Below are 27,120 nucleotides of genomic sequence, written 5' to 3' on the forward strand. Positions count from 1 at the left end.
TGCCGCGAGCCCCCCGCGCTCCCGGCCCCCCCCCCGCCGGCGCGGCCCCGCCCTCACCTCACGGTGCCGGTGCAGCGGAGGCGCCACGGGCCCCCGGCCTGGCGCTCCCCGCCACGGCCCCGCCCCGGGCCCGCCCCGCGCCGGCCGGGCCCCGCCCCCGCACCGCCCCCCGGTGGTGTGATCGGGGTTACCTCGGGTCAGACCCCGCGCGCCCCGCCCACCGCGCGCCCCGCCCCCCGCGCGCTCCCATTGGCTGCCGCCCGGGCCGCGGCGGGGGGCGTGACCAATGGGGAGGTGCCGCGGGGGCGGGGCCCGTGGGGCGATGCCCGTGGCCTGAGAGACGGGCGGGGCCGCGCCTGGGCTCGAAGCCGCGACCCCCGGGACAGCCGCGACCCCCGGGGCAGCCGCGACCCCCGGGACCCCCGGGACAGCCGCGACCCCCAGGATCCTTGGGACACCGGCACCCCCGGAACAGCCGGGGCAGCCGCGCCCCCTGGGACCCCCGGGGCAGCGGGAGCATCGTTCCTGGGAGGGAAGGCCGAGAGGGCTGGCCTTGCTCAGCCTCGACACGAGGTGACCAAAGTGACCTCGCCAGTGCCCATCGGTGTCCATGGTGGGGCCCAAGCTGGAGCAGGTTCCTCTCGGTGGTGCCCAGCAACAGCACAAGGGAAAACAGGCAGGGACTGATGCACACAAAGCTCCACCTGAACACGAGGAAGAGCTTTCCTGTGCAGGTGATGGTGTGCGGGAACAGAGACCGGGCAGGTGTGGAGTGTCCTGACTGCGGCATGGTCTGGAGCAGCCCTGTGCCGTGGGCTCTGCCGTGACCCTCCTGCAGCAGGGACAGGACCAGGTGCCCCCATGAGTGTGGGAGCAGCAGTCCCCAAGCTGTCCCTGTGCTCTGCCGTGACCCTCCTGCAGCAGGGACAGGACCAGGTGCCCCCATGAGTGTGGGAGCAGCAGTCCCCTGGCTGTCCCTGCGCACGAGGGCCCACGTGGCTCGGGGACACTGCCCTGTCCCCGCCTTGGCACAGGCACGGGGGACAGGGCTGATAACAGGTGCTGAGGACACGGCCAAGCAGGGCCAGGCACTGCCAGCGCCTCTCCTGCATGGCTCTGACCTTCAGCTGCTTGTTCTGCCGACGGACAATGGTTTAAAGAACTCCTCCTCTTCTCTTTTTTCTCACATTTTGTGTTTTATTTGAACTCTGTGCCGTTACAGGGTTGCTGAAATTCAAATGGAAGGAGTAGCACGAGTTTAGATGCTAAAGCTGCTGGATCTGGTGAGCTGTGCAGGCTGATGCTGCTGGAGGTGCCTGAGGATCTGCACAGAAGTGGGATCCAAATACAGATAATTTCCACCAAGGCAGTGGTTAGCAGGTGTGAGACTGCAGGAAACTGCCCATCATGGGATGGGTGCCCACTGCAGGCAAGAAATACCCAGAAAATCCAGTCTGGGGCTTTGGAGTTAATAAAATTATTGGGGGAACAGAGCATATTCTCACATCCATTGGACTAAATCTGGAAAATTTGGGCATGGACACTGTTATTTATATTTCTGTAGACATAAATGCATAGCTATAGATGTGCTTCCACACAAAGAATCCTCCTCTGAGTGAGTATTTCATGGAGGAGCTGAAGAGAAGGGTTTGGTGTTGGTTAATCCTCCCCAGTGCTAAATCCCAAGTGCTGCAGGAGTGAGGGGGAGTGCTTGGCTTGCTGAGGGGCTGGTCCCAAATCACTGATAATAACTACATACAGAACTTACCAAACCAGAGATTACAACAGGCTCTGAGTTCATCCTGGCTGCTGCTCCCAGAGCTCCAGGCCTGCTAAAACCTGCACCTGCACTCTGCCTGCCCAGCCCAGCACATCCAGCCAGCTCCAAACGCTGTCCAAACACTGCTGGGGAGGGATTGCTTCACACTCTGAAATCCTGCAGCAACTCCTCCAGTCAAGGGCACACAGAGGCACGAACACGTGGAAAAGAGAAGAGTTAAAGACATTAACCTTAAAAACCCAGCGTGGATTTGGATTTGGAAGGAAATAAAATAAGAAAATTGTTACTTTTTGGGCTATGAAGATGGTGGAGGGTCTGGAGAGGAAGGCACGTGAGGAGAGGCTGAGGGCACGTGGAATGATCAGGTGGGGGACAGTGAGGCTGATCCTTGTGGGGCCCTTCCAGCTCAGGAGATTCCATGAAATTCAACTGGTGACAGGGCTGTGCTCCCCATGCCTGGATATGGTCCTTTCCACATAACAATCCAGGTCTCTTCCAACATAACAATCCTGGGATTCAAGTCTGGGCAGGAATAATCCGTGTTTTAATTGTTTCACAGGGTTCAGACACACTTTGCAATGGGTTTCTTTTAAATGTTTGAATCATAACCGTGTTGTGCTTTGGAGGAGGGGTGGTAAATGCACCTGACACCCTTTCCCTGTCCTGCTCCAAAGCTGGCCACAGTTATTTACTCTCATTCCATGACTTCCAAGCATGTGCACTGGGAACTCATGCCACCCTGCTCTCTCAAAAAAAAAGGAAGTTTAGCCTGAGTTAACACACAGGGGAAATGTTTTTACCTCCCGTGACGCCAAGTGCTGGTTCCACCTCTCCTGACCAGGCTGTGGTGACACCCCCAGTGCAAACACAGCCCAGATCAGCCCGGGTGAGGGGTCGGTGACACTGCCAGCCTGGCACCACGCGTGTCCTGGCAGCCAAGGAACAGAGAGAAAGGTCAGATCACCTTTCAAAGCCAAACACCAGCCCTCGAGGCGCCACTGGCTCTTGTTTTAAACACAAACATCTTAATTGAAATAATGCCGATGCTTATGAGAAAGCGTTCTGGATTCTCTGGAGCCTCGGCCAATTGAAACGTCGGCGTTTATTTGGGATTGAACAGAAATATTTCATCTTTCCATGCCGGGGGACACACACGTGTGGTTAGCGAGCACCCCAAAGCCCGAAGCTCTGCAGGAAAAGGTGATTTCCATCGCCACCGTGTGTCCGAGGCAGAAAACGCCACAAAACCTCCACCCAACAGCCCGAGAAATCCCACCGAGAGCAGGGAGGGAGAGGCCTGGCAATGCTCCCCTGATTTCTGTGTGTGTGGCCTCCGGGTTTGCTGGCACAGCTGCCCCAAAACTGCTGTGGTTCACCTGGGGCTCAGCCTGCACTGGGCTGCAGGGGAGCAGAAATTATCAGCAAATAATTCCAAACAGCAAATGAAAGTGACCTCATTCACTAAATGACCACGTTTTAGTGACCACGTTCACTAAAACCTCCGAGTAGCAGTGTGTGAGCACTGAATTCATTCCAGAGTATCCACCTGGATCTTCTTGGAGTGCAACTGGAGGCACAAAGAGGTTGGGAGTTGAGCTGAGACCCTTTGGAAAAACCTCTAAGACTCCACGGATTTTTAAAGTTCCTTATGATTATTTTTTTCATTACCATGCCAGAGGCGTAACAGGAAGACCCTCAATACTGAAATATCTGAAGTTCACAGAAAGCTGCAGGCTTCAGGACAGCATTTTTACCTTGCAAATGCATCACCTTTCCTGGGAACAGCAGGAACCAGATCCCCACATGCTGATTCCTTCCCTTAACCACCCAGAGTCCTAATTCCCAGATGCAGGAAAAACCTGTTAGCAGAAGCAATAAATATTTCATTGACATTCCACACTTTGCCTCTCCCAAATTCTAATTTTTTTTTTCACATGCAAAAGGAAAAAGCTGCCAGCATTTTCAATCTTGTTGGTAAATAGCTCAGACAAGGAGCAGAGATGGACAGGGAGGAATGGCTCAGACTGCCAGAGGGCAGGGTTAGATGGAATATTGGGAAGGAGCTCTGCCCTGTGAGGGTGGGCAGGCCCTGGCACAGGCTCCACATCCCTGGCAGTGTCCCAGGCCAGGCTGGATGGGTTTGGAGCACCCGGGACAGTGGAAGGTGTCCGTGCCATGGCAGGGTGGCACTGGGTGATCCTGAAGGTTCCTTTCACCCAAACCGCTCCGGGATTTTCTCTGTTGTTTCTGTTCTAATCCCCCACAAGCCCGTTCCCCCCGTCCCTGCTTCACAAGGCCACGGGAGTCCTTTCGCATGAAAATCACCCCTTCCCACCTCAAGAGCTGCCGGGGGGAGGCCGAACGCCGTCAGGAGCCGGGGGCAGCTGCTCCGGTGACCGTGGGAGGAGCGCGGGGCTGTCCCGGGCCGTCAGAGGGGCGCGGGGCAGTTCCCCGCGGGACACGGGGCTGGCACGGCCTCTGCCGGTGCCGCGGTGCGACCCCGGTCCGTCCCCAGCCCCGCTCCCGCTGTCCCGGTCCCTGCCCAGCCCCGCTCCCGCTGTCCCGGTCCCTGCCCTGTCCCGGTCCGTCCCCAGCCCCGCTCCCGCTGTCCCGGTCCCTGCCCAGCCCCGCTCCCGCTGTCCCGGTCCCTGCCCTGTCCCGGTCCCTGCCCAGCTCCGCTCCCGCTGTTCCGCTCCCGCTGTCCCGGTCCCTGCCCAGCCCCGCTCCCCCTGTCCCGGTCCCTGCCCTGTCCCGGTCCCGGCCCAGCCCCGCTCCCGCTGTCCCGGTCCCTGCCCAGCCCCGCTCCCGCTGTCCCGGTCCCTGCCCTGTCCCGGTCCGTCCCCAGCCCCGCTCCCGCTGTCCCGGTCCCTGCCCTGTCCCGGTCCCTGCCCAGCCCCGCTCCCGCTGTTCCGCTCCCGCTGTCCCGGCCGGGCCCGGCGCACTCAGGCCCCGTGGGGGAAGGGGCGGGGCGGGGCCTGCGGCGCGCGCCGGGTTCCGCCAGGGGGCGCGCGCCCCGCCCCGGCGCGTGCGCAGGGCCGGGCACGCGCGCGGGCCCGACCCGCCGCCCCGAGCGAGGTGAGAGGCGGCCCCGGCGGCCCCGGCTCCCTCCGCCGCCCTCGGCGGGCCGCACCGGGACCGGGCAGGGCCGGGCCGGGGGGGAGCGCGGAGAGCGCGGTTCGGGCGGCGGGGGGCGCGGGGAGCGCGGCGGCGGGAACGCGCGCGCTTCTCACGGAGCCTCGCGGGCCGCGGCGGGGCTGGAGGGGGCGGGGCCGCACAGGGGGCGGGGCCGGGCGGGGGCGCCGCCTGGCGGTGATGGGGAGAGGGGCAGGAGGGGATTGGGAGTGTGGGAATATGGGATTGGGAATATGGGATTGGGAATATGGGGATATGGGAACGGGGGTATGGGGATATGGGAACGGGGGTATGGGGATATGGAGATGGGGATATGGGATTGGGAATATGGGGATATGGGGATATGGGGATGGGGATATGGGATTGGGAATATGGGGATATCGGAACAGGGCTATGGGGATATGGGGATGGGGATATGGGGGAGTGGGAATTGGGATATGGGGAGCGGAAACTGAGATATGGGGAATGGGAGTTGGGATGTGGCGGAGCGGGGACTGGGATATGGGAGAGTGGGATATGGGGAGTGGGGATTGGGATATGGGGGATTGAGAACTGGGATAGGGGCAGTGGATATGGGAAGTGCTTCTTGGAGGTGCAGAGCACTTCCTTGCATAACTCTCACACATCCGTTGCACTGAACCCTCACTTTGGGGTTGCATCCCCATCACCCCACATCTCCGTGCTGGATTTCTCCCCACAGCTAGAGAGGGGGCTCTGATCCGTGTGGAATGGGGTCTGAAGGCTGCTGAAGCCCTTCTGCCTGCTGCTCAGGACATCCTGGGAGGATCACACCACGAGGGCTGTGGGAAAGGCAGAATTCCCTTTGGGATCCACAGTTTGGGACTCACGCTGTGGGTGCTTGGGCCAGCCAGGTTCACCCAAGGAGCACAGCCAGCACCAGGGCAGGGATGGAGCGCCTGGCCTCTTTCAGCAGTAAGTGCCATCACCTAAATCTGCTCAGGAAAAACCTGATGGTACAGGGATTTCTTGGAGCAGTGGGATTTTGGAGTCACCATCCCTGAATGTGCTCAAAAATTGTGTGAGTGTGGCACTTTGGGGATGTGCTTTAGTGCTCGCACAAATGATTCAGTATGAGTTTTGTCTGATTTTCCTCTACTTATAATTGAGCTAGTTCAAATCCATTTCCTTGGAAAAAGTCAGAATCATGGAATCCCAGACTGATTTGGGTCGGAAGAAACCTTAAAGCTCATCCTGTTCCACACCTGCCACTGTCCCAGGCTGCTCCAAGCCCCATCCAGCCTGGCCTTGGGCACTGCCAGGGATCCAGGGGCAGCCCCAGCTGTGCCAGAGCCTCCCCACCCTCCCAGGGAAGGATTTCTTCCCAATTCTCCAATCTAACCCTGCTCTGAGTGTGAAGCCATTACAACCTGACAGTGCTATTAATTTTGTTGAACAGGTGAGTTCATTCAAAATCCGCAGAATCATCCTGAGCTGGGGTGAACCACCAGCTGCAGGGGCTGGGCACGGGGGGGTTTGAGGGGCTGTTCTTGCTCGTGTGACAGTGCCTGTGTGACAGGAGGTTCCCTCTGCTTGTCCCAGGTGACCCTTTTGACAAGCCCCCGTGCCGGGGCTGCTCCTCGTACCTGACGGAGCCCTACGTGAAGTGTGCTGAGTGTGGGCCCCCTCCCTTCCTGCTGTGCCTGCAGGTGAGTGCCAGCAGCAGGGCACAGCTCTCACTGCCCACACAGGGCCACCAGGGCCGCCAGTGCCATCCCTGCTCTCTCCAGGGACAGGGGAGTGACAAAGGGGGCTGCAGGGTGGAGCACTGAGACGTGGGCGCAGAGAATGGGAGTTAAAAAAGGGACCAGTGAAAATCTTTTCAGGGCAGCAGTAACACAGCTCTGGTCTTTTGTTCTGCAGTGTTTCACCCGAGGATTCGAGTACAAGAAGCACCAGAGTGATCACACTTATGAGATAATGGTAAATATTCCTTTTGGATAGCACTGCTCAGTCTGGGCTCTCACAGCTCCCCAGGAGTGAGGGGCCCTTCTTACTCACATTGCACTGAAAGAAGATGCAATTCTTTGATTCAGAGGTTTTAAACTATTAAAAAAAGAAAAATATCCACCTGGAACAGAATGGAGTAATTTCCAGCTGCATCTTTTTGTTGTGCCTGGGTAGCACAATGCACCTCACTGGACTGACAGTCCTTAACCAGGCACATTGGCTTCTGTTTCTCTAGGCTGTTTCTTCTTCCTCCAAATTAATAATTCTTAAAGCCTCCAGTAATTTTTCTGTGTTTCGTGGTACAACATGGTGCAATTACAGCTGGGAGACACAGCATGTTCCAGGATTTGCTGTGCTTGATGCCCTGAGTAATCCAATAATTATTCAGTCAGGTTTTGTGGAAGTTTAAAGCTGCCAGAGTTATCTCTATCTGTGTCACCCTGTGGTTCAGAACTTCTTTGCCCTTTCTGAGGTGGGCTGGAACACAGGATCACAGGATTTGTTCTTTTTTCTTCCCCAGACATCTGACTTCCCTGTGCTGGACCCCAACTGGACAGCTCAGGAGGAGATGTCTCTCCTGGAAGCTGTGATGGACTGTGGATTTGGGAACTGGTGAGAGTTCTGTGCTTCAGACAATCTCAGTCACTGATGGGCAGTTTTTCCTTTCTTTCCCCTGGATCTCACTGTGGAATTCATCAGTGCACATTGACTGTTCAGTGGCTTATTGTGGGTGAGACACTAATTCAGCAGCTAAAGGAAAGCTGTGGTGTCAGATCCTGTTTTCATGAGCTATCTGTCTCCTCCTTTATTAAAAACAGTTATGTTAAAATTCAGAACCCCAGAATTCACAGAAGCAGAGCTGAGAGTTCTGAGGTACACGTTGCTGTCAGAAGTAGGATTGATAACTGGTCACAGAGTTTGCCATTACCTGGAGTCAGTAAAAGGTGTGAAAAGCTCTCAAATAACATCAGTAATTTCAAGCCTCTTAAAGGTGTGGCACATTCCCATCAGCCAGAGGGTTTCCCATATGAAATCAGTGAATTTCATTGTTCATGGGCACCCAAAAATGTTCCCTGGCACCAAGATGTGAGTGTTGGTGCTGGGAGTGTGAGTTCAGGCAGCATCACAGGCCAGTTCTCTGCACACAACCAATCTCTTGTCCAAAATTACCTTTTCCCACTGGAGAAATTTTTTAAAAAACCATCATTTCTGTGTTGTTCACACAAAGCCTCCCCCTCTCCCCACTCCAGGCAGGACGTGGCCAACCAGATGTGCACCAAATCCAAGGAGGAGTGTGAGAAGCACTACATGAAACACTTCATCAACAACCCCCTGTTTGCCTCCACGCTGCTGAAGCTGAAGCAGGCAGAGGAGGCTCAGCACCACGAGACAGCCATTCCCTTCCACTGTGAGTACCAGGGACCCTGTGTGCCTTCATTCCCAGGGGATAACCTGGCCTGAGAGCTGCTCTGGGGGATGGCAGCAGCTGGGTTCTCTTCACACTGCATGGATTCCTGGGTGTACCAGACAGACAGGGCTGCCAGCTCCATGGGCAAGGCAGGAAACAGGGGCTGACACAAACAGCAGGGTCTCACAAGCAGAAGTTCCTCCACAGCCAGAAATCCTCCACAGCACAGAAATCACCCCAGCAGAGGTTTTGGATGTTTTATCCCACCCCAAAGCTCCCTCAGACAGATCCCAGTGTGCTTCCCACCCTGCCCAGCTAAGGGAGCTGAGCAGGGATTTCTGCCTCCGGGCGTTCCCTCTGCTCCTGTGCACATTTCTGTGCACACACCCTGTCCCAGGCCTGACTGCTGATTTAATTTGTCAGAAAATCACTCCTTTCAGCTATGCTGATTTCACACCTCTCCCTTGAAAGCTGCCTGTTAAAAAAGTCTGCAGCAAGTTCACAAATTCTCAGTTTTCCTTGCATTTCACATCTTTAGCATTCCCCCAGTCTGGCAGCTGCTCATTCCAGAGCTCCCCAGCCTCCCTGGGCCAGGCACTTGCTGCCTGTCTGGAGCTTCACATTTCCCAGTGAGGTGGTTAGAGCTAAACAGTAGGAACTGAGCAATTTTGGTTCTGTCCCTGGCTGTTATTGATATTTTTATGTGCCCTGGGCCAAGACAAACTCCCTGTGCCTGGGCCTGCTTTATCTGTGCCGTGGGACACACAAAGCTCAGCTCCTGCCTGAGAGCCCTGTGAGCCCCAGACTGTCACTGTCTGTAAAACACCGAGCTCCTCAGCTGGGAAGGGCTCTGAAAACTGGGAGTTCTCTGCCTTCCATTGCAGCCCTGCCAATGGCCCCCAGAAGGAGGCAGATTTAACACTCCTGGTGCTATTAACTAAAGGAACCTGCACGCTGAGCCCCAGGGAACTGCAGAGGTTTACAGGGGGATGCTGAGCTCCAAAATGCAAAGTTTACATTTTATTACCTGTTTATTACTGAATTTGTGTTTGACTCTTGAGAATACTACCAAGATCTCAGATTGCTGCATTTTTCTCTGGATGAACTCCGTCTTTTCTGACTATAACACCGAATAAAAGCCCAATCAGGGTATTTTTCTTCCGCTAATTATTCCCACTTTTCCTGCAAAATAAACACCTATTTACAGATCCTTAAAAGAAGACCTCAAGCCCCACTCAACAGCTGAAAACCTTTGTTTTTTGCAGCTGCTGATGATCCCCCACGGCCCACCTTTGACTCCTTGCTCTCCAGGGACATGGCTGGCTACATGCCAGCCAGAGCTGACTTTGTTGAGGTAAGAAACGCTCTCCTCCCATCTAATTTGAAATTTGTTTTATCCTCCCATTTATTTTAAATTTGCTGCTGGGTGCAGGCTCAGCTCCCACAGCCCTGTTGGCCCTGCCTGTCCTTGCTTGTTCATGTAAAAGCACCAGAGGAGGGCACAGGGCGAGGGGTGCTCTCAGTCCTGTGGTTTGCTTTGAGGAGCAGGGAGATATCCTCCCTCCCAAGGTGCGATATTGGTGATTAAATGATTAAAGCCCTGGGTTAATGAGGGCTTTGGTGCCCGAGGTGGCGCTGCTGGCCTGCAGAGGCAGGGCAGGAGCAGAGGCTGCAGGACCTGCTGCTGCCACCAGATGTCCAGCTGTCCGTCTGTCCAGCTGTCCAGCCAGGGTGGCCCTGCTGGGCACTGGGAATTGGCTGCTGGGCCGAAGGAGCAGCTCCAGCACTGCCACCTGCCCGAGGGGAGCACACACCCTGCTCCAGACAGCACCTGGGAGATCAGCTTTGGGCATGGAAGAGGGCCCAGTCCTGCTCCTGTCCATGGAGGAACGAGTTCAGCCCCACAGGGCCTTGGGTTTGGGTCTCTGAGCAGAATCAGCACCCCAAAATCCCACCCAGGGCTCTCAGGCACATGGGGGGGCTCCTGAGCCAGGCCAGGAGTTGGATTTGGTGATGTTAGAGTCCCTTCCAGCTCAGGACATCCTGATTTCCATCCCATGAGCTGGCTAATTCCCAGTGTCCTGTCACAACATCCTGCTCCAGCTGCAGCCCTGGGGGTGCTTTTCACACATTTCCCCCAGGCAAAGCTGCCCTGGGCTGTTTGTTTGGATGGAGCCTTGTGCCCCATCTCTGTCCCAGTCCCCCTGTGCCCCATGTCTGAGTGAACATCTCTGTCCCAGTGCTCCTGTGTCTGGGTGAACATCTCTGTCCCCTGTGCCCCATGTCTGGGTGAACATCTCTGTCCCAGTGCTCCTGTGTCTGAGTGAACATCTCTGTCCCCAGTGCCCCATGTCTGAGTGAACATCTCTGTCCCCAGTGCTCCTCTGTCTGAGTGAACATCTCTGTCCCAGTGCTCCTCTGTCTGAGTGAACATCTCTGTCCCAGTCCCCCTGTGCCCCATGTCTGGGTGAACATCTCTGTCCCCAGTGCTCCTGTGTCTGGGTGAACATCTCTGTCCCCACTCCTGCATGCTCTGAAACCTGGGGCAATGTTCCAGTGCTCGTTAGTGACCCTGCATTAATCACCTCTGCACAGGAGTTTGACAACTATGCTGAGTGGGATTTGAGAGATATTGATTTTGTGGAAGATGATTCAGACATTTTGCATGGTAAGTGCCATATTTTTGTACCCAGGCTGAAAACTGTTTCAGATGCCTGTGCAGCCTTTTATTTCTTTCTGCACACACTTTAAGAGGGAACATACACTTTTAATGTATGGGGTTTCATGTTTGGGTTTTTAATGCATTAAATCCATCAGGGTGGGTGTTAATGCAGGCAGCAGGGAGGTGTGCAGTGTATGTGAAACACATTAAAAGTGTTGGACTCAAAGCTGTGTGATTTCTCATATGTTCAGCATGCCCTGAGTTAGAGTAGCATCAGCTGTGTGGGACAACTTCCTTCTTATTGTGAGGATGATTTTATGAACCCAGTTCCTGCCCTGAGTTTCTGTGAGCATGCTGCCTTAATCACATGCAATAACAGGAATTACTGAAGTGACATTTTAATCCACAGAGAGGAGAAGATCCTGCTTTTCCCCACGTTTGTAAGTACACCCAGGGTTTATGCCTGTCCTGTGTTTATGCCTCAGAATTCTGCCATCTGTGTCAGGCAGTTCTGAGCTAAAGCCTTTGCATCCCTTGGAGACAGACAAATCCCTGTTACGTACAGACAGGCTTGGCAAAGTTAAAACAGCCAGTTTGAAGTTGAGCAGTGCACACAGGAGCTTTAGGAATGCAAACTGCCCTGGCTCAGGGCAGCTCCTGAGTCCTGTGTCAGCCTCTCCCCTTTCAGCTTCTCTTGAGGGGAAACTGGCTTGAGGCCATGGCAGGGACTCCTCCTGCCAGCTCTCTGCTGTTTCATCCTGTGCTGGGTCCTGGTGAACTGAAAAAGCAAAATAATCTCCTACTTCTGCCCATTGATGACAGATGCACGTTCAGGCCAGGGGGCTCTGCAGCACTCCCTTCCTGGCAGCCCCCATCCTGCAGGAGCTCTGCTAACCCTGCTGGAGCTGGATCTGCCTGTGCTCCTGCACATCCTGCAGCAGGGACTTCCACAATCCAATTAGGAGTTCACAATTGAATTATGTGTTGTGTGAAAAAATACTTCCCCCCCGTCTGTCCAATATTTTTACTCGGTAATTTCATTGGGTGTTCTCTGCTCCATCCCTCAGTTGTCTGCAGTGTTGGGGAAGGGATGGCAGGGATTTGCAGCGTGCAGAGTGCCTGGCAGAGCTTGTGGAGCGTGGCCAGCTGCACTTTGGGTCTCTCAGCCCAGGAACTCTGGCATTGCCTCCCCACAGCTGCCCCAGATGTGCCCATGTGAGAGCGAAAACCTGGCAGAAATGAGCCCCAGGGTCCAGCCAGCTCCTTTCCTTTCCTTGGGGAGAGCAGGAATGCTTTTCTGAGGAATTGGGAGGGAGATCTTTCACTCCTGCTGTTTAATACAGAAAAAGGCAGGAGCCACGTGCTCCCTGTGCTGCAGTTTTGGAGCTGCCCACTTTGCCTGGGAGGATTTTGCAGCCCAGCTGTAGGAGCCCACAGGGCAGGAAATGCTCAGCACAGGGTCCTGAGAGCAGGGGTGGTTTAGGAGCTTTGTGCTTTGGGATGGGCAGAGGGGGCTGTGGGACAGCCTGGGTGAAAGCAAAAATGGGACAAAAATGGGACAAAAATGTGTTGAACAAGGGTTGAACAAATTTCATAGCCCAGAGAAACCCAAATGGGGCCTCACAGCCAAGATTAAGGCTCAGGTGGGGAGGAAAATCCTCAGTTTGTTTTCCTGTTAAACCTCACTGGGTTCAGGATTAACTTTTGAAAATGACTTTTATATTGCATTTTCTGCAAGTCACTCAGGCTGGGCCCTGGGACACCCCAGTACAATTCCTGTGGTCTCTCTTTCCTGCTCTTGGTGCACCAGAGCTCAGTGCTGCACATCCCACAGGAATATTTGTGCCTCCACTGCAGTGGAATTCCCCCTTCTTCCCTTTCTCCCATGCTGCTTTCTGTAATACTTTGTAAAAATTATTTTTTAAGAAGTTCTGGATCTGAGCTGCTTGATGTATTTTCTGATGTATATCTTTCATATGATATTTATATTTAAAGCTTTATCTCACGTATTTTATCTGTCAGATTTCCCTCTGTCACTCTAAACAAGTTCTTGGTATTCCCACAAGAAAATGCTATTTATTACAAGGTGGGAAGACTCCCAGGCAGCTTTTGTGAGGATCACAGAACCTGGACCTGTACCAGCTCTCCCCACCTCACAGGAGGTCACAGACATCATTCTGTCACTTCTTGGTATTAGTGAGATGGCACAAATTTGTATGAAATCTCTCCCATTTCAGTCCAATTCTGGAATTGTTCTCTTTTGTTCAGTGCTGGCAGGACAGTAAGGGCATGCAAATACATATTGCAGTTACACAAAAAACATAATGGACAGATCAAAAGCACCAACCAGTTACAAGCCTGATTCAGCCCACAGTGCTTGAATATTTCATGAACTACAAGTTTTCATCAGGCTGAATTAGAACCTTGGTAATTTATCTTTTTCCCAGCTTTCCCCCCCCCCTTCTCATGTAAATGATTTTTCACTTCTAACACTGCAAAGTAATTGCTGAAACCACAGATTTAGAAGTGAGTGGAAATGGGCTGCAACTGGCAGGGGGATGTGAAGTTAAGCTGCAAGCTCCATGTCCTCGCTGACAGAGCAGTGTTTGCTGTGCTGTGCAGGCTCTGCCCTGCTCCAGAGGCACATTTAACTGCTTGCCATGGTGCTGCTGTGCTCCAGGGTGTCTCAGTTTGGGCTGCAGCCCCTCAGCTCGTCCCCAGCCCAGCACACACTGGTCCCACAGGCTGGCACTGGGATTAGCTTGCATTCTTCCCATTATCTGGGCCCCTCCTGCCGAGGCAGGTTCTCTCCATGGAGCAAAGCTCTCACTCAGGAGTGTTCCACAAACTTTCCTGCACACCAAGTGAGGCTGGACAGGAATGAAAAGCAAAGAAACTGTTTTGGTCACACTCTGCAGAAACCAAAATATTTGGGGTTTTTTTGAATGGAGGAAGGAGCCTTGAATCGCTGCCTATCAGTGGAGCCTTCAGAGCCTTATCAGAGCCTTATCAGAGCCCAGAGTGGACACTGAGCACGGGGGCAGCTTGGATTATCTCGCAGCAGCAGCACAAACAGAGCCCATGGGGAGAGGCACAGGCAGATCATTGCCATTCCCCCAGCATCTCCTCTCTCATTTCCGTGCTCTGAGGGGCACTGGAGCACTCAGAGTTATTCATTCATGCATTCCACACTTGGGAATGCCTGTCCTGGCTGAGGCTGCCTGTTAAAAACAAAAGCCCCTCCAGAAGGGCTTGTGGCAGAAATATTCATTTCTCTGGGAGCAGAAACTCCATTTTTTTCCCCTTCATTTGTTCCTTCCTCTCCCCAGCCGATCATCATTTCTTTAGAATATTGTGCACCCAGGTGAAAGCATCAAAACTCCATGGTTAGAGGTGCATAATTACTTGTGATATTTATAGAGGTTCTCCAGTGCAGTTTCTGCATGTACTTATTAAGTTCTGCCCACACAAACCCCAGAAAATAACAAGTTGGCTGAGCTTGCAGAGGGTTTCAAAACTACAAAAATATTTTCTGTAAATTGGCTCAAATTCCAGCCCTTCCTAATGGATTTCATTCATGTTTAACTTGCTGCATTCCCAATTTCTCGTCCCCACATTTTAGCACGAAGGAGAATTTGCTGTCTCTGCTTGTTCTTAAATTAGGAAACCTAAATCCCTCACTGTGAAAATACACAATGATGCTGGAAAATTGCAAGAAATATGGAAAAACAAGGAGGAATATTGCAGCACCCCTCCTAGCTCATACAGAGTCCTTTCCTCCTAGATTAATGTCAGAGTAATTTGGGACAAACTGAAGGATTTTTGTTGGGATCAAGCTCCTGAATGAATCCCCACAGCCTCTGGGCTTTGTCCCTGTTTGTATGAAATTTGATTACCCAGAGGGATGCAGGGATGAATTTCCCAGAGGCTGGGGCTTCCTGGTGTTTACACCTACATACATATTTAAGATAGACACAGAACCACACTTCTTAATTGCATTATTAATTATTCATCTGAGAGCACAATCAATAAACTGCCACTATCAGTTTTGCTCTTTTTGTGTAACTACAGAGAGAAATGGATCCTGGGTTCTGTCCCCCTTGGGCCACCCCAGTTCCCCTTTTTCCAAAATCTGGTTGTTGTGCCACAGCCTCCAAACCACTGCCAAGCCTTGAGCCTCTTCCTTCTGAGAGCACATGGAAATTATTAACAAAAATTAAAAAAAAAAAAAAAATTAAAAATCAGCCACCTCTACACTCATTTAATGACCTAGAATTTGTGTGTTATCCAGCAGAGAAAGGGAAGGGAAGGTGATAGGTGTCTCTTTATCTTGTCTTTCAAGAATTTACCCAAAAAAAAAGTTTATTAAGCTAATGGCTGCAGGAAAAAGGAGCTGCAGGCTGTGTGAGTGGCTCAGCCAGGTTTGATTCTGGGAAGGATGTGATTCCTAATGAGCATGGCTTTTTCCTGGGCTTCTTCTTCACATTGTCCTGAGCCATGCTTTGTTCTCCTGGCAGACAGGTCAGTTTGGAAGTTAACAAGCTGGAATCTTCCAGATGTCTTTAACTGTGGCAAAAGCTACTTTGAGTCCTCACAGTCAGAGCTGTGTCTGCTTTTTGGAGTTCCCTGTTCTGGGCAAACACCTTTGCCCAAAGACGACACCTCAGGAGGAGGAATACCTGGCTATGGCATGTATGAAGGAGCAAATATTTGCAGATAGCAGAAGAGCCCAGGAAGGGGGAGGAGAGGAGTTCCCAGGACCTGCCCAGGTTCATGTTGACACGAGTGTATTTACAGTGATGAATTTGGCAGGAGGAAGCAAAGGAAACCTTCCCCAGGTAGCAAGGGCTGCACTGAGCTGATGCCCCTGTAAAATTGCCTCAGGGTTCTTAAACCATTTCAGCCTAATGGGAACATAAAAGCTTGAAATTCAGCCTCCTGCAGTGATTGCTTATGAATTCTTTAATCTTTGTGTTTTGCAGCTCTGAAGATTGCAGTTGTAGATATCTATCATTCCAGGTTAAAGGAGAGACAGAGACGGAAAAAGTGAGTTTTGAAGCAGTCACTGTGCTTTTCCTTCCCTGTGCAATGCTGATGGATTACACATCATGAATTTCCTGCTTCAAAAAAATCCTGCCAGACTGTGACTGATTGCTGGACCCCCACTTTTCCCCCAGAAATATTTGCATCATTATTTTTAAATCCTAGTGGCCCCTAAGTTAGTTTTCCACACTGAAGATAACTCAATTGCTGACGTGGGCTTGAATAATTTATTCAACTCATTTGACAGTGTTCTAGAATGACTCAATCTATTAATTAAATTAAGTTTTATTATAACTTTGAAGTACTTTGTTCAATATTTAAAATTATATCTTGCTGGATTAGTCCATACTGGAAGGATTAGTGATTTGAAGTGAGGCTGCTCCAATCCTTCTCATAAAACTCCACAGTTCTGCTGAGTGACAGCAAGGACTGGCCTGGTTCTTTATAATTCATAAATAAAAAGTATTTATGTGGTGTAATTTCCATGATGATCAATCTTGTCATACTAAAGGAAAGTGCTGCAGGGCTCTCCATAACTCTTGTGGTTACACCAGTGTCAGGTTTTGTGAAGTTTCAACAGCAGGATGGGACAGAAATCTGGAAAATGCCACAGAAGTCACTGATGTCACTGTCGGAAAGGTGACTCTGCACGGGCTAGGAAGGTTTTGTGCACAGCAGAGGAAATGTCATGGACTTTACAGAGCAGGCTCCGGGCTGCCCTTGCCAGCCCAGCTCTGTGGTATTTTATTTTCCAGAGTGGAGTCACCACAGAGCAATGAGCACGTGGCCCTGCTCAGCCCAGTGACAAAGGGATTTGTCAGGCACCTGCTCCCTCTGCTCCCTCCCTGATCCCAGCAGGAGCAGTTCAAGCCCAGAGTTACCTCCATCACCTCCCTAAAACCCAGGCTGCCTTGGAAAAATGCATTTCTCCCGTGCCAGTGGTGGCATTTACAGTCCAGCTCTACCCTGTGCTTAGCAGAGGGAAGTTTGTCTCTCTCTGAAGCTGGAAATGATGTTCATGAGACATTCATTACCTCTGATTTTGGAAGGACAAGTTATAAGATGCTGTAGATGTGCAATGTGTGCCTAAAGAAGCAATTTCCAACCTTTAAAGTGATTGCAGCTCCCTTTGTGCTCAGTGCTAATGCACACCACTGTCCCAAATTTACCCTGATTAAAGACACACTGCATCATGTTTCCATTCCAGCCAGCCCAGGGCTTATGGAAATTTCATTCATGTTTAGTTTTAGAGTCCTCTGATGGTCTAAATCAAAGTTTCTTCTGAAGCCTTTGTGTTTGTGAGGCAATGCAGGAGTAATGGCCTTTATAAATATAATTTTCTTTCATTTCCAGAATTATAAGAGATCATGGCCTGATCAACCTCAGAAAATTTCAGAGTGAGTATCAGGTGTAACTGCTTGACTTCAAAGTGGCAAAGCTTCACACATTCACCACTTCCAGGTCACCAGTGTGGTTTGTTCATACTGGAACATATTCAGATGTTCTAAATTCCAGCAGATTTCCTGCCCCAGCTGTTTCCAGCTGTCTGCTTCTAACTACTCCCAGCCCAGTGTTTTAGTTCTTGTCTCAGAATCGCTCTTCAGAAGCACTTCGGGCTCTGCTGAGTGTGGAAAAGGGGGAAGGTGAAACCCAGGCCTTTTAAGTGCACCTCACTCTTGTGAGAAATGACTGAGCAACATTTAAATACCACCCTTTACGCCTTAAGGACTTTAAGGGCTGTAGCTTGTGTCGCTTTTTACTCAGCAGTTTGTAGCTGTGACGCCAAAACGGCCAAAATGTGGAATTTTAGTCGATCCCAGGCTGGGGGCTCCCAGCAGCCCCCCCAGAGGTGTTTTCCCCTGGCAGCAGGGGCGGTGGCACTTTGTCCCTTTGTCCCTGCAGTTCTGGAAAGGCGTTACCCCAAGGAGGTGCAGGAGCTCTATGAGACCATGAGGAGGTTTGCCCGCATCCTGGGGCCCCTGGAGCACGACAAGTTCATCGAGAGCCACGCGCGTGAGTCACGAGGGGCTGCAGCCCTGCTCCCCACACACAGCCCTGCCCTGGGGCACGAGGGGCTCCTCCTCCTCCTCCTCCTCCCCCTGCTAACCACCCCAGGAAAACAAATGCATCTGTGGTTGGAGATGTTGAATGAGCAGCCAGTGGGGTTTTTTCCACTAAACTGTGTCCGAGCTCTTTGTTTGAGTTTGCAGCTGACTGAACATTCTGGTCATGTGGTAGAGGTAATATTTTTTTTATCTAAAGAGCACTGTTTATTTACTGGGACTCTGTACCAGGGGAAGAATAAAATCCCTATGTTATGTCTGTGTGGCGAGATTGGGAGCTGGCAGCAAAGTGAATTCTTTGAAAGACACAGGTTAAAGTACTTAATGTCACATAATTACATAGTGCAGTGGTCATTATGTCCTTACCTTAGGGGAGAGGCATTGTTCCATCCCTGAATCACCCCACAGCCTGCATTTAGGCAGATTCCAGTCCCAGTCACCACATCCTGCTTCGTTCTGTGACTTAAACTGGGACAGTTGTTGCTCATTAGAAAGAACAAAGCATTTACCAAGTTGTGCCCGTGTTTTCAGGACACCCAGCGTGAAATACCAAAAGCATGATCCTGCAAAGTCATGAGTCCTGCATGGGAGTCCTGCTGCTCCTGGAACCTGGTTTTGTTGTTGTAGTGGCTGCAGATCCTCAGGTGAACCTGGCAGGTACAGGCACTACACAGGTCTCCTGAGCAGCAGCAGGAAATAAATTCACAAGGAAACTCGCTCCCTGTAAAACTGAGCAGTGCTGGAAGGCAGCTGATGAAAGCAACAGACAGGAAATATCTCTGAGCAAAAGAAACATTTCATAATTTCATCTTCCTGACTGCAGGAAAAAAACTGTCTGCAAGGAAAAATTTTGGAAGGTCCAGCTAGGAAAATCATAGTTCCAAGAGAATATTTGATGTATAAGGAGCCTGGCTGGAGCAGATCCTCAAAGCTATTGAAATGCCTTCTAGAAATCCCACATTATTGTTATTTGCCTTGTCTAGGGTATGGCACAGGGACTATCAAAGCATGAAGAGAAAATGGCTTTTCAGAGCACAGAAATTCTAGAAACCAGCTGAAATCTGTGACCAAGGAGCACAGGGACAGAGAGATATTGAGATCCTGTGGAAGGAGGGTAACCCTGGCTGTGGTGTGTGTGTTCAGAGCTGAGCTGGGCAGGCAGATAACAAAGAGCCACATTCCCAGTCCACCCCACTGACCCACTTTTGCTTTTTTGGTTTTTCCCTCCTGCCACCTCGTGGGGTCCAACAGTGGAATTTGAGCTGCGCAGGGAAATAAAGAGACTCCAGGAATACAGAGCAGCAGGAATCACCAATTTCTGCAGTAAGTACCTGATGCATTATTCAGCCCATTGCCATCCATCAAGGAAGGGAAGGATGATTTTACAACATCCAGGATGTGTCGAATGAAAAGGCACTTAGTTCAGAGAGGCTCTGGAGCTGAGCAAGGCTTCAGCAATGATGCACAGTCCAGCTGGGCTGGTTTAGAGCTGATCTGAGCCATCAGCCTGGAGATCAGTGTCTAACACAGCTCTGCTCTGGGCAGCACTTTGCAAAAGCTTCATTAAAGCATATTTATGTCATGGCACAGTGGTCTCAGGGCTTTATCTTGGGACACTTTCACTGCCTTTCAACACCTGTGATATCTGGAGAGAGGCCTAAGACCTCCACGTAACAAAATAGCCTGGTTTATCCTGGAATTAGATCATGGAAGCCTTTTTTGTTTGGTTTTGGCCTGAAAGTAACAGGGGAAGGGTGCTGGGTGGGATCTGATCCCTTCTGGTGCCAAGTGGTCACCACAAGGGAGAACAGCAGAGGCTGGGCCAGGGGCAGAGACCTTCCCAAAATCTCCTGAAGCAGGGACAAGGCTTGTGTTTTGGGAGTGGCAGGCTCCTGACCTTCCCAAAATCTCCTGAAGCAGGGGAAAGCCAGTCAGGAGTGTTTTGGGGAGGCAGGTGGTGAGGGCAGGCTGTGTGTGTGTGCCACAGGCGCCCGGACCTACGAGCACCTGAAGAAGAGCCGGGACGAGGAGCGGCTGAAGCGCACGATGCTCTCGGAGGTGCTGCAGTACATCCAGGACAGCAGCGCCTGCCAGCAGTGGCTCAGCCGCCAGGCAGACATGTAAGCACTGCCCAGGCAGCCTGCCCCAGCCTGGCACTGCCCCATCCAGCTGCCAGGGCCTTGGGGGCAGCCTGCTGCTCCGGGAGGCGGCCCTGCCCCTGGGAGCAATGAGCTTCGAGGTCCCTTCCAACCCAAACCTTCCTGGGATTCTGTGCTTCAGTTTGTATCAAACTCATTCTCCTGCCTGATAGTAACAAATCCATCCCCAGTTTATCAAAGTGGGAGCAGCCTGCAGAATTGAGAAGGGCAGAAAGGTGGGTGACAGCAATAGTGCTTGTTGAGTGCAGGCAAAGGAGGGACTCAAACCCCTCCGTTTTCTCAAATTTATATTTCAGGAACTGAGCTGCTGTTCATAAAGTCACAGAGAGAAATGAGCTCTTTATGGATATTAATGAGGGTACAGCTGATGCCTGAAATATTTCAGATGATTTTAGATGTAGCAGCATCATTAATGTGTCATCACCCTGCACGAGCACTTGGATTTAAGGAACAAACATAAAGGAAGTGCATCCTGTGTGCAGGAGATGGTTTGGAATTTCCCCACTCAATCTCCACTGCATTTTTAATTGTGTGCCCCTCCACGTTTCTTTGTTGGGTTTTTTAACAGGTTTCAGGCATATTTTTCAATGTGGGAACGCTAAATATTTATAAATCCTGTTGACTCCTAGTCAGGGCCTGGGTTATGCAAGTTGAATTGTATAATTACTGCAAGTTGTGGAAGAAGCACTTTCAGGGCCAACACATGCAGTTATGCTTAAAAAAACATGAAGGCAATTTGAAAATTTCCTTTCTTTGCAGTGATTCTGGCCTGACTCCCACGGTACCAGTTCCTTCAACTACAGGTAAGTGTTAGCTGATGTCTGCCAAAATCCAGTAATATTTCTCTGACAGCCTTTTCTGACTCTTTTTCTTGAGTGCCAAAGTGTCAGTCCTCAAGCCTCATGGTTAAGCACTGCTTAAGTCAACATCACATCAATCTGCAAGTCATTCCACTCACATATCCTACAGGATTTTTTGCTGAATTTCTAGATTTTTCTGACTAGAGGTCAAAACCCATCCTAAAGCTACATTAGCAAGGCAGGAAACAAAAGATTTTTCACAGTCTGCAAGCACAAATCAGGGTTTTTTCCACCAAGAGCAGCCCATCTTCTTTCAGTGCCAGTAAGGACAGATTCAGGGGTCAGTCAAGGTCCTCATGAACAAGACTTAAATAAATTCCCATCCCATTTGTTGAGGTCATGGGGTGACTGAGACTGGGATAAAGTTTTACTACAAGGTTGTTAAATGTTGCCAGGCAAAATGGCTTTGGCTCTGTCCCTACACCCAGTTTTTATGTGGATGCTGTTAAACCGCTTGAGTCAAACTCTCAGAGGTGGACACTGGGTTTATATGTTCTTCCTCACTTCTTCCTGGTAAATTTGGGTCAGGGTGCCAAGCAGTGAGTCAGGGCACTACAGACTGTCCTGAACCTGTTTGGTGATTGCTAAGATCTGGTATTTTGGATTAAAAAACAGTTTTGTGTATCTCAGAGTCCGTGAAGGGAGGACAGTGTCTTCCAGCTGAAGGTCTGGAATGAGGGATGAACTTCCTTGTTAGTCAAGGATGCAGAGTCCCACGGGGGGGATTGTGTTGCCTGAGGAGCTGTGATAGCTCACAGTGTTTACAAGCAGCATCACATGTGGAACAGAACCCAAACAGAATACCATAGAGTTGCTAATTAAGCAAACATCCTGCCCAGGGATGCTGGGGAAGAGCTGCCACGTGGCTCCAATTAAAGGCTGCATCACTCTGAATATGCAAGAGGGCAAATTAATGCTTCACTTCTAGATTCTAAGCTCTTGACTTTGCAGCCTTGATATGTTTTATTTAATGTAGTTTGTGTGTGTGTGTGGTGTTTTCTGGGTTTATAAAAGAGTAAAACTGAATTCTGTCATGTCCCTCCTAGCACAGTGGCCCCATGCCATGGGAAGGGGGAGCAGTGCTGAGAAATAACTTCCTTTACACCTCCCACAGACTCACACTCCAGCTTCTCCCCAGTCCCCCAGCTCCCTCTGCTCAGCTCCTCACACCCAGCCAGATCCCTTCTGTTCCTGCAGATGCCCAGGAGACACAGAGACTTCCCAGTGCCAGGGGCAGGACCTGGCCAGGGCAGGATCCTTGGGAAAAACAAATTTCTTTTGCACATTTCCCAAGGTCTCATCACTTCGCCAAATTTGGGGAGTTATCCTGGGGTAGACACCTATCTCTAACAGTGCTAAATATGCAGCCCACAGCACAGGGTGAGAGACTTTTTTCAATGTGAATAAACAACCCAAACTTTGTCCTCAGCTCTGCAAGTTGCAAAAAAAAAAAAAAAACTATTAGAAAAAAAAAAGCTGTCTGCAAGCAGAGAGCCCTTGTGAAAGTTTAGGCTATGCCAGGTAACAGCAAAGTAAACAATAACTTATAACTGTTGTTTATATAATAATATAGAAACAACAGTGAAAGTGATAAACACCAGATGAGCTTGTGATAAATATTCCTTCAGAACTGTTCATCCTAACAGACAAAAAATCAATCCCCAAACTGCATTTGCCTTGCAATACCTGCATGGTATTTAAAGGCATTTGAAGAGAACTCTGCCTCGTGAAGCTGTCAGTAATGCCAGAGAGAAATTGGCTTAATCACAGCAATAAAAAGTCTCATCATCCTTACAAGGTGCTGGCTTCAGCACACCTGGCACACCCTCCCTGCAGCTGGGGCAGTCAGGAGGCTCAGCCCAGCTGAGCCATGCCTGATGCCAGTCTGACACAAAGCTTTTGTCTTGCAGTTCCTCCCAAAAACCAACAGCTCACAGGTCTCATGCAACATTCACAGAGCTTCAGATTGCAAAAGCAAACCTTCTGTGGCATCAGCAGAGCTTTCTGCTGAGCCCTGACTAACCCTGTCTGTACACACCTGGCTCCAGCTGGGTTGGGCTGCCTCCCTGGCAGGCCCAGGAGCAGCCAGCCCAGGCTGCTCTGGTTCTGGCAGAGCTTTGCTGATGGAGCTTTTCCTCCCCATCCCCAGGCAGAAGGAGTGCCCCACCGCTGAACCTCACCGGCCTGCCGGGCACCGAGAAGCTCAACGAGAAGGAGAAGGAGGTGAGGAGAGGATGGAAGGATCATCTCCATCATCTGTGTCTCCACAGCACAGGGCTGCCCACACCACGCCTGGGCAGCTGTGAATGTCACCTCAGTCACAGGCCCTGACTGCTCTTCCTTTCTCACAGAAATCATTCAGGTTTTCCAGTCAATCTCCTGTGCTACACATGCAGCACAAACTGGCTGATTCAGCAAAGAAAGGAGCAGAGCACCAGGGTGTTATTTGGTGCTGTTGCTGCATCCATCTCCCTGCCTGCTCTATGAGGCTGGGCTGAGCAGAGGGGTTAATTTTTCTTAATGAACACTGCTTGTTTTTCAGCCCAGTGCAGGCCTGTCCTCTAACTCAGTCAACAATATTGAAATAAGAGATTATTATTATTTCTTCACAGAAGTCCTGAGGTGTCCTTAGGCTGCCCCAGGCAGGTTGCAGTGCCCATGAAGCACGGCTGTACCTCAGCCTTCCCTCTGTGCATGTTTCCCTTGGCTGGAGCTGGCAGCATTGGGAATCAGCTCCTGGCTTTGGTGGAACTGGCATTTCTGCTCCATTCAGCACGGGAATAATGGTGGCAGGACATCAGTGTGTGTGTGTGGAATCTGATTTCCTGGTCAGCTGAGACAGAAAGTCTGAGGGCTGAGGAATTCTGCAATTTCCTATCCGTGAGGAATGAGCATGAAGCATTTCCTTATTAAAGGGAGGAGACAGACAGTTTCTCCAACAGGAGCAATGCCACGCTCCTGGAAGGCAGCTGGAATTTGGGAGCTGAGCAGGAGCTGTGCAGCCAAACAGCTCAGGGGCTGTGCACAGCCATTCCTTACCAAACTTCCAGCCACAGAATGCCTTCCCTGCACAGCTTCCATGCCAGACTTGTGGAGGGGGAGCTGCTTTTGTGGAAGGTATTAGAGCCTGAGTCTGCAGGGTATTAGCAGCCAGATGCCCTCCCTGGCTCCCGGCCAGCCAGCCCAGTTGCTGCTTCCAAGTGTGGCATGTGTGCTTCCCGGGCTTGGGAAGGAGCAACGCCCTCACAGGACACACTCAGAGCTGTGCTCCTGCCTGCCCGGGGCTTGCTTTCATCCTCCTCCTTTATTTTTCCATCAGGAATGTTTGTGAATGCAGCAGCCAGCAGGCTCCTCCCCTCCCTACCTGTGGATCCAAACAGCATTCCCGTGTGCCTGCCCTGTGCAGGGAAACACTGGAAGTGTTCTCAGGAAAATATTCCCCGTGCTCCTCCCCCAGCAGGGCTCTGGGAATGGGAGAACATGACAAGTGTTGGTGTTTATTAACTTCACCTTTTGTCTTGCAGCTCTGTCAGATGGTGAGGCTGGTCCCTGGAGCCTATTTGGAATATAAAGCTGCTTTAGTGAACGAGTGCAACAAACAGGGAGGCCTGAGACTGGCGCAGGCTCGAGCCCTCATCAAGATTGATGTGAACAAGACCAGGAAAATCTATGACTTCCTGATCAGAGAAGGGTACATCACAAAGGCCTGAGGACAGGCAGCAGTGCTTGGCTGGAGTAGGCAGATGTGGAGAAAGCTTTGAAGTCGCTTTGACAGCGCTGAAAGATTTCACCAGTGTTGAATGAAGGACATTTCCTTTTGTTTAAAACCTTTTGGAGCTTTTTTTTTTCCCCCCTTTTTTTTTTCTTTTTGTAAAAACAAGTAGGGAGCTTTGTTAAATTGCATGAATGCTGACATTTGTCTGGGTTCCTTTTGACTCTGCTGTTGTCAGGATTCCTCTGCCTCGCAGCGCTGGGAAGGATCGTGTGCCACAGAGGCTGATGTTAAACGTGAATGGGCATTCATTCCTCACACCTCCCGTGGCTGCAGAGAGCATCACGGTGCCTCTGTGCTGCTGCTGACAAAGAATAAGGACACAGCCACACTTTTTGCAGTACAGGGTATAGAAATGCAGTCCCTCCCTCCTTGTGTTCCTTCCTAAATCAGCAGCAGCTCTCAGAGGCGACAGCACGTGCCCGAGGGTGTAAAAATAGAGCTTGCAGTGGTCCGGGCTTTTTAACTTAATTGTGAAAAAGGATGGGAAAGGACATGGCAGGGAAGCTCCTCAACAGTTGTTACTTTTATGTGGTATTAGCACATATCCCAGCAGGAGGGCTCTGCACAAACCAAGGAGCTTGGATCCTCTCCCCCCGTGATTTGGGGGTGTCAGGTTAAATATAATCCCTCCATTTCAGTCTTCTGCTCCTTGGGAAGGCTGGAAGCTACAGCCACTGCAGCTTTTGGGAACAGCAATAAAAAGGTTCTCGGGACCCTGATGTTCTCCCACAAAAAAGGAGTGAAGAAGCTCCTGTTGGTGGGGTTTTATTCCCTCAGCATTACCAGTGACATGCCTGAGGAGGTGCCACAAGTCAGTGCTCAAACACAGTCCCCATGCCATCAGCTGATCCAGGAGCTCCAGCACCAAACGCTGGGATTTGGCAGTCAGTTGGATGATGAAGATGGTTCTCTGCAGGTGCAGTTGTGTGTTTGTTGAACAGTGAATTGTTTGTCAGACTGCTTCCTGCTAAGGTGCAGTGCTGGAATGATGTCCCACAGGAAAGCCAGGAGCCAGAGCAGGTGGGGTGTTGGATGCTCCCAAGTTTGGGATCTCATGGAACAGCCTAACTGAGCTACAGCCGCACCAGTACCTGGCTAAGGTGTTGAGATTTGGGTTGTTTGTTCCCCAAGAGTAATTATCCTGTGGACAGGAGGTGCCATTGAATGTGAAGTATTTTGGTTTGTAATAAAATCAAAATGACTTGAAACAATCTTACATCCACATCCCCAGACTCGGAGTGAGGCTGTAAAGGTCACACAGCTGCCTGGATCTATATCCATCAGCTCCTCGCCAGGAGAGAGGAGATAAACCCCAGCAGCGGCCGTGGGGATGCAGGCACTGCATTGCCTAGCAAATATTACTGTTTAAAGAAAAGCAGCAGCAATAAACGACGTGTTGGAGATTAAATCCAGAAATTGAGACTGGGGATGCCGAGGGAAAGGGCACAGCAAGCTGTAAAACCTTGGGAATGTTTTTCCCACTTGTCTTTTAACAATTAACAGCCAGACTGCCTTTCTTTTGGGTGACTTGCACCCAAAGGCAGTAAAGGAGCTGAGGGCGCTGGAACCATCCTAGGGTTGTTTTTGGGGAGCTGGGGAACACCAGCCCTTGCTGCACTCCAGACTCCCAGCTGGGGGATGCAGATCCTTAATTACAGACTCAGGTGGCCATGGAACATTAAATATGGAACCAGGCTGGAGATGGGCACTTTGGGCTGGTGGGACCTGCAGGATTGGTGACACCAGGGCCGGGGTGACACAGGGAGGCTGCTCCAGCTTAGTCACAGCACTGAGCTATGCACGGAATGAGTCTTCCCGGGGCTGTGTTATCCGCCTGTCATTAAAGCATCAGTGCTGGGGGCTTTTTTTGGGACTCACAGCTGCCGTCACCCCAGCAGCAAACGCTGGGCCCGCTGTGACTCAGCCCGGGGGGTGGGGGCTGCCTGGAGCAGATCCCGGGGGCTCCTCCCGCCCCAGCAGCGGCTCCTGCTCCCCACGGAGCAGATAACGCCGATAACAGCGGCACACACGGAGCCCTAGTTTTAGTGCCTGCTCAAATTCCCGTCAGGAGGGGCCTGTGAAACCTAAACCTAAACCTCCTTGGGAGAAAACACCACGCTGGAGCAGCAGCTTTTGAGCTGTGGTTAGAGAAAGCCCAGGCTGCCATCCTGGTGAGAAGGGAAAAGGGAAAAATCCACGTGGTGATGCCCCATGGTGATCTCTGGCCTTCCAGCAAACTGGCTGGGTGACCTTCCAGGAAAAGCCAGCAT

The 27,120-nt window shown here is 51.3% G+C and overlaps 1 protein-coding gene across 2 annotated transcripts; it reads left to right on the forward strand.

Moving 5' to 3' along the window:
- Window positions 1-4,778: 4,778 nt before the first annotated feature.
- Window positions 4,779-26,066, forward strand: TADA2A (transcriptional adaptor 2A). 2 transcript variants are annotated; one of them, XM_066563588.1, is made up of 16 exons: window positions 4,779-4,855; window positions 5,613-5,845; window positions 6,473-6,579; window positions 6,794-6,853; window positions 7,401-7,492; window positions 8,131-8,288; window positions 9,554-9,642; window positions 10,884-10,956; window positions 15,933-15,996; window positions 17,347-17,390; window positions 17,896-18,006; window positions 19,308-19,379; window positions 20,044-20,176; window positions 20,975-21,018; window positions 23,225-23,298; window positions 24,600-26,066. In XM_066563588.1, the coding sequence occupies exons 2-16, from the start codon at window positions 5,821-5,823 to the stop codon at window positions 24,783-24,785; spliced, it is 1,332 nt and encodes a 443-aa protein (XP_066419685.1). In that variant the 5' UTR covers window positions 4,779-4,855; window positions 5,613-5,820; the 3' UTR covers window positions 24,786-26,066. The 2 variants fall into 2 exon arrangements, with proteins under 2 accessions (XP_066419685.1, XP_066419686.1); XM_066563589.1 differs by lacking the exons at window positions 4,779-4,855; window positions 5,613-5,845 and adding an exon at window positions 6,066-6,329.
- The last annotated feature ends 1,054 nt before the right edge of the window (window positions 26,067-27,120 follow it).

Source organism: Molothrus aeneus, chromosome 20, assembly GCF_037042795.1.
Source record: "Molothrus aeneus isolate 106 chromosome 20, BPBGC_Maene_1.0, whole genome shotgun sequence".
In the NCBI taxonomy this organism is placed as follows: Eukaryota; Metazoa; Chordata; class Aves; order Passeriformes; family Icteridae; genus Molothrus; species Molothrus aeneus.

What these genes read in the sequence shown, in the direction of transcription:
- TADA2A (XM_066563588.1), top strand. Translation starts at nt 5,821, where the DNA reads ATGGAGCGCCTGGCCTCTTTCAGCA. An exon ending in ATCACACTTATGAGATAATG is followed by an intron (nt 6,854 to 7,400) that starts GTAAATATTCCT and finishes TTTCTTCCCCAG; the next exon opens with ACATCTGACTTCCCTGTGCT. An exon ending in TCAACGAGAAGGAGAAGGAG is followed by an intron (nt 23,299 to 24,599) that starts GTGAGGAGAGGA and finishes TTTGTCTTGCAG; the next exon opens with CTCTGTCAGATGGTGAGGCT.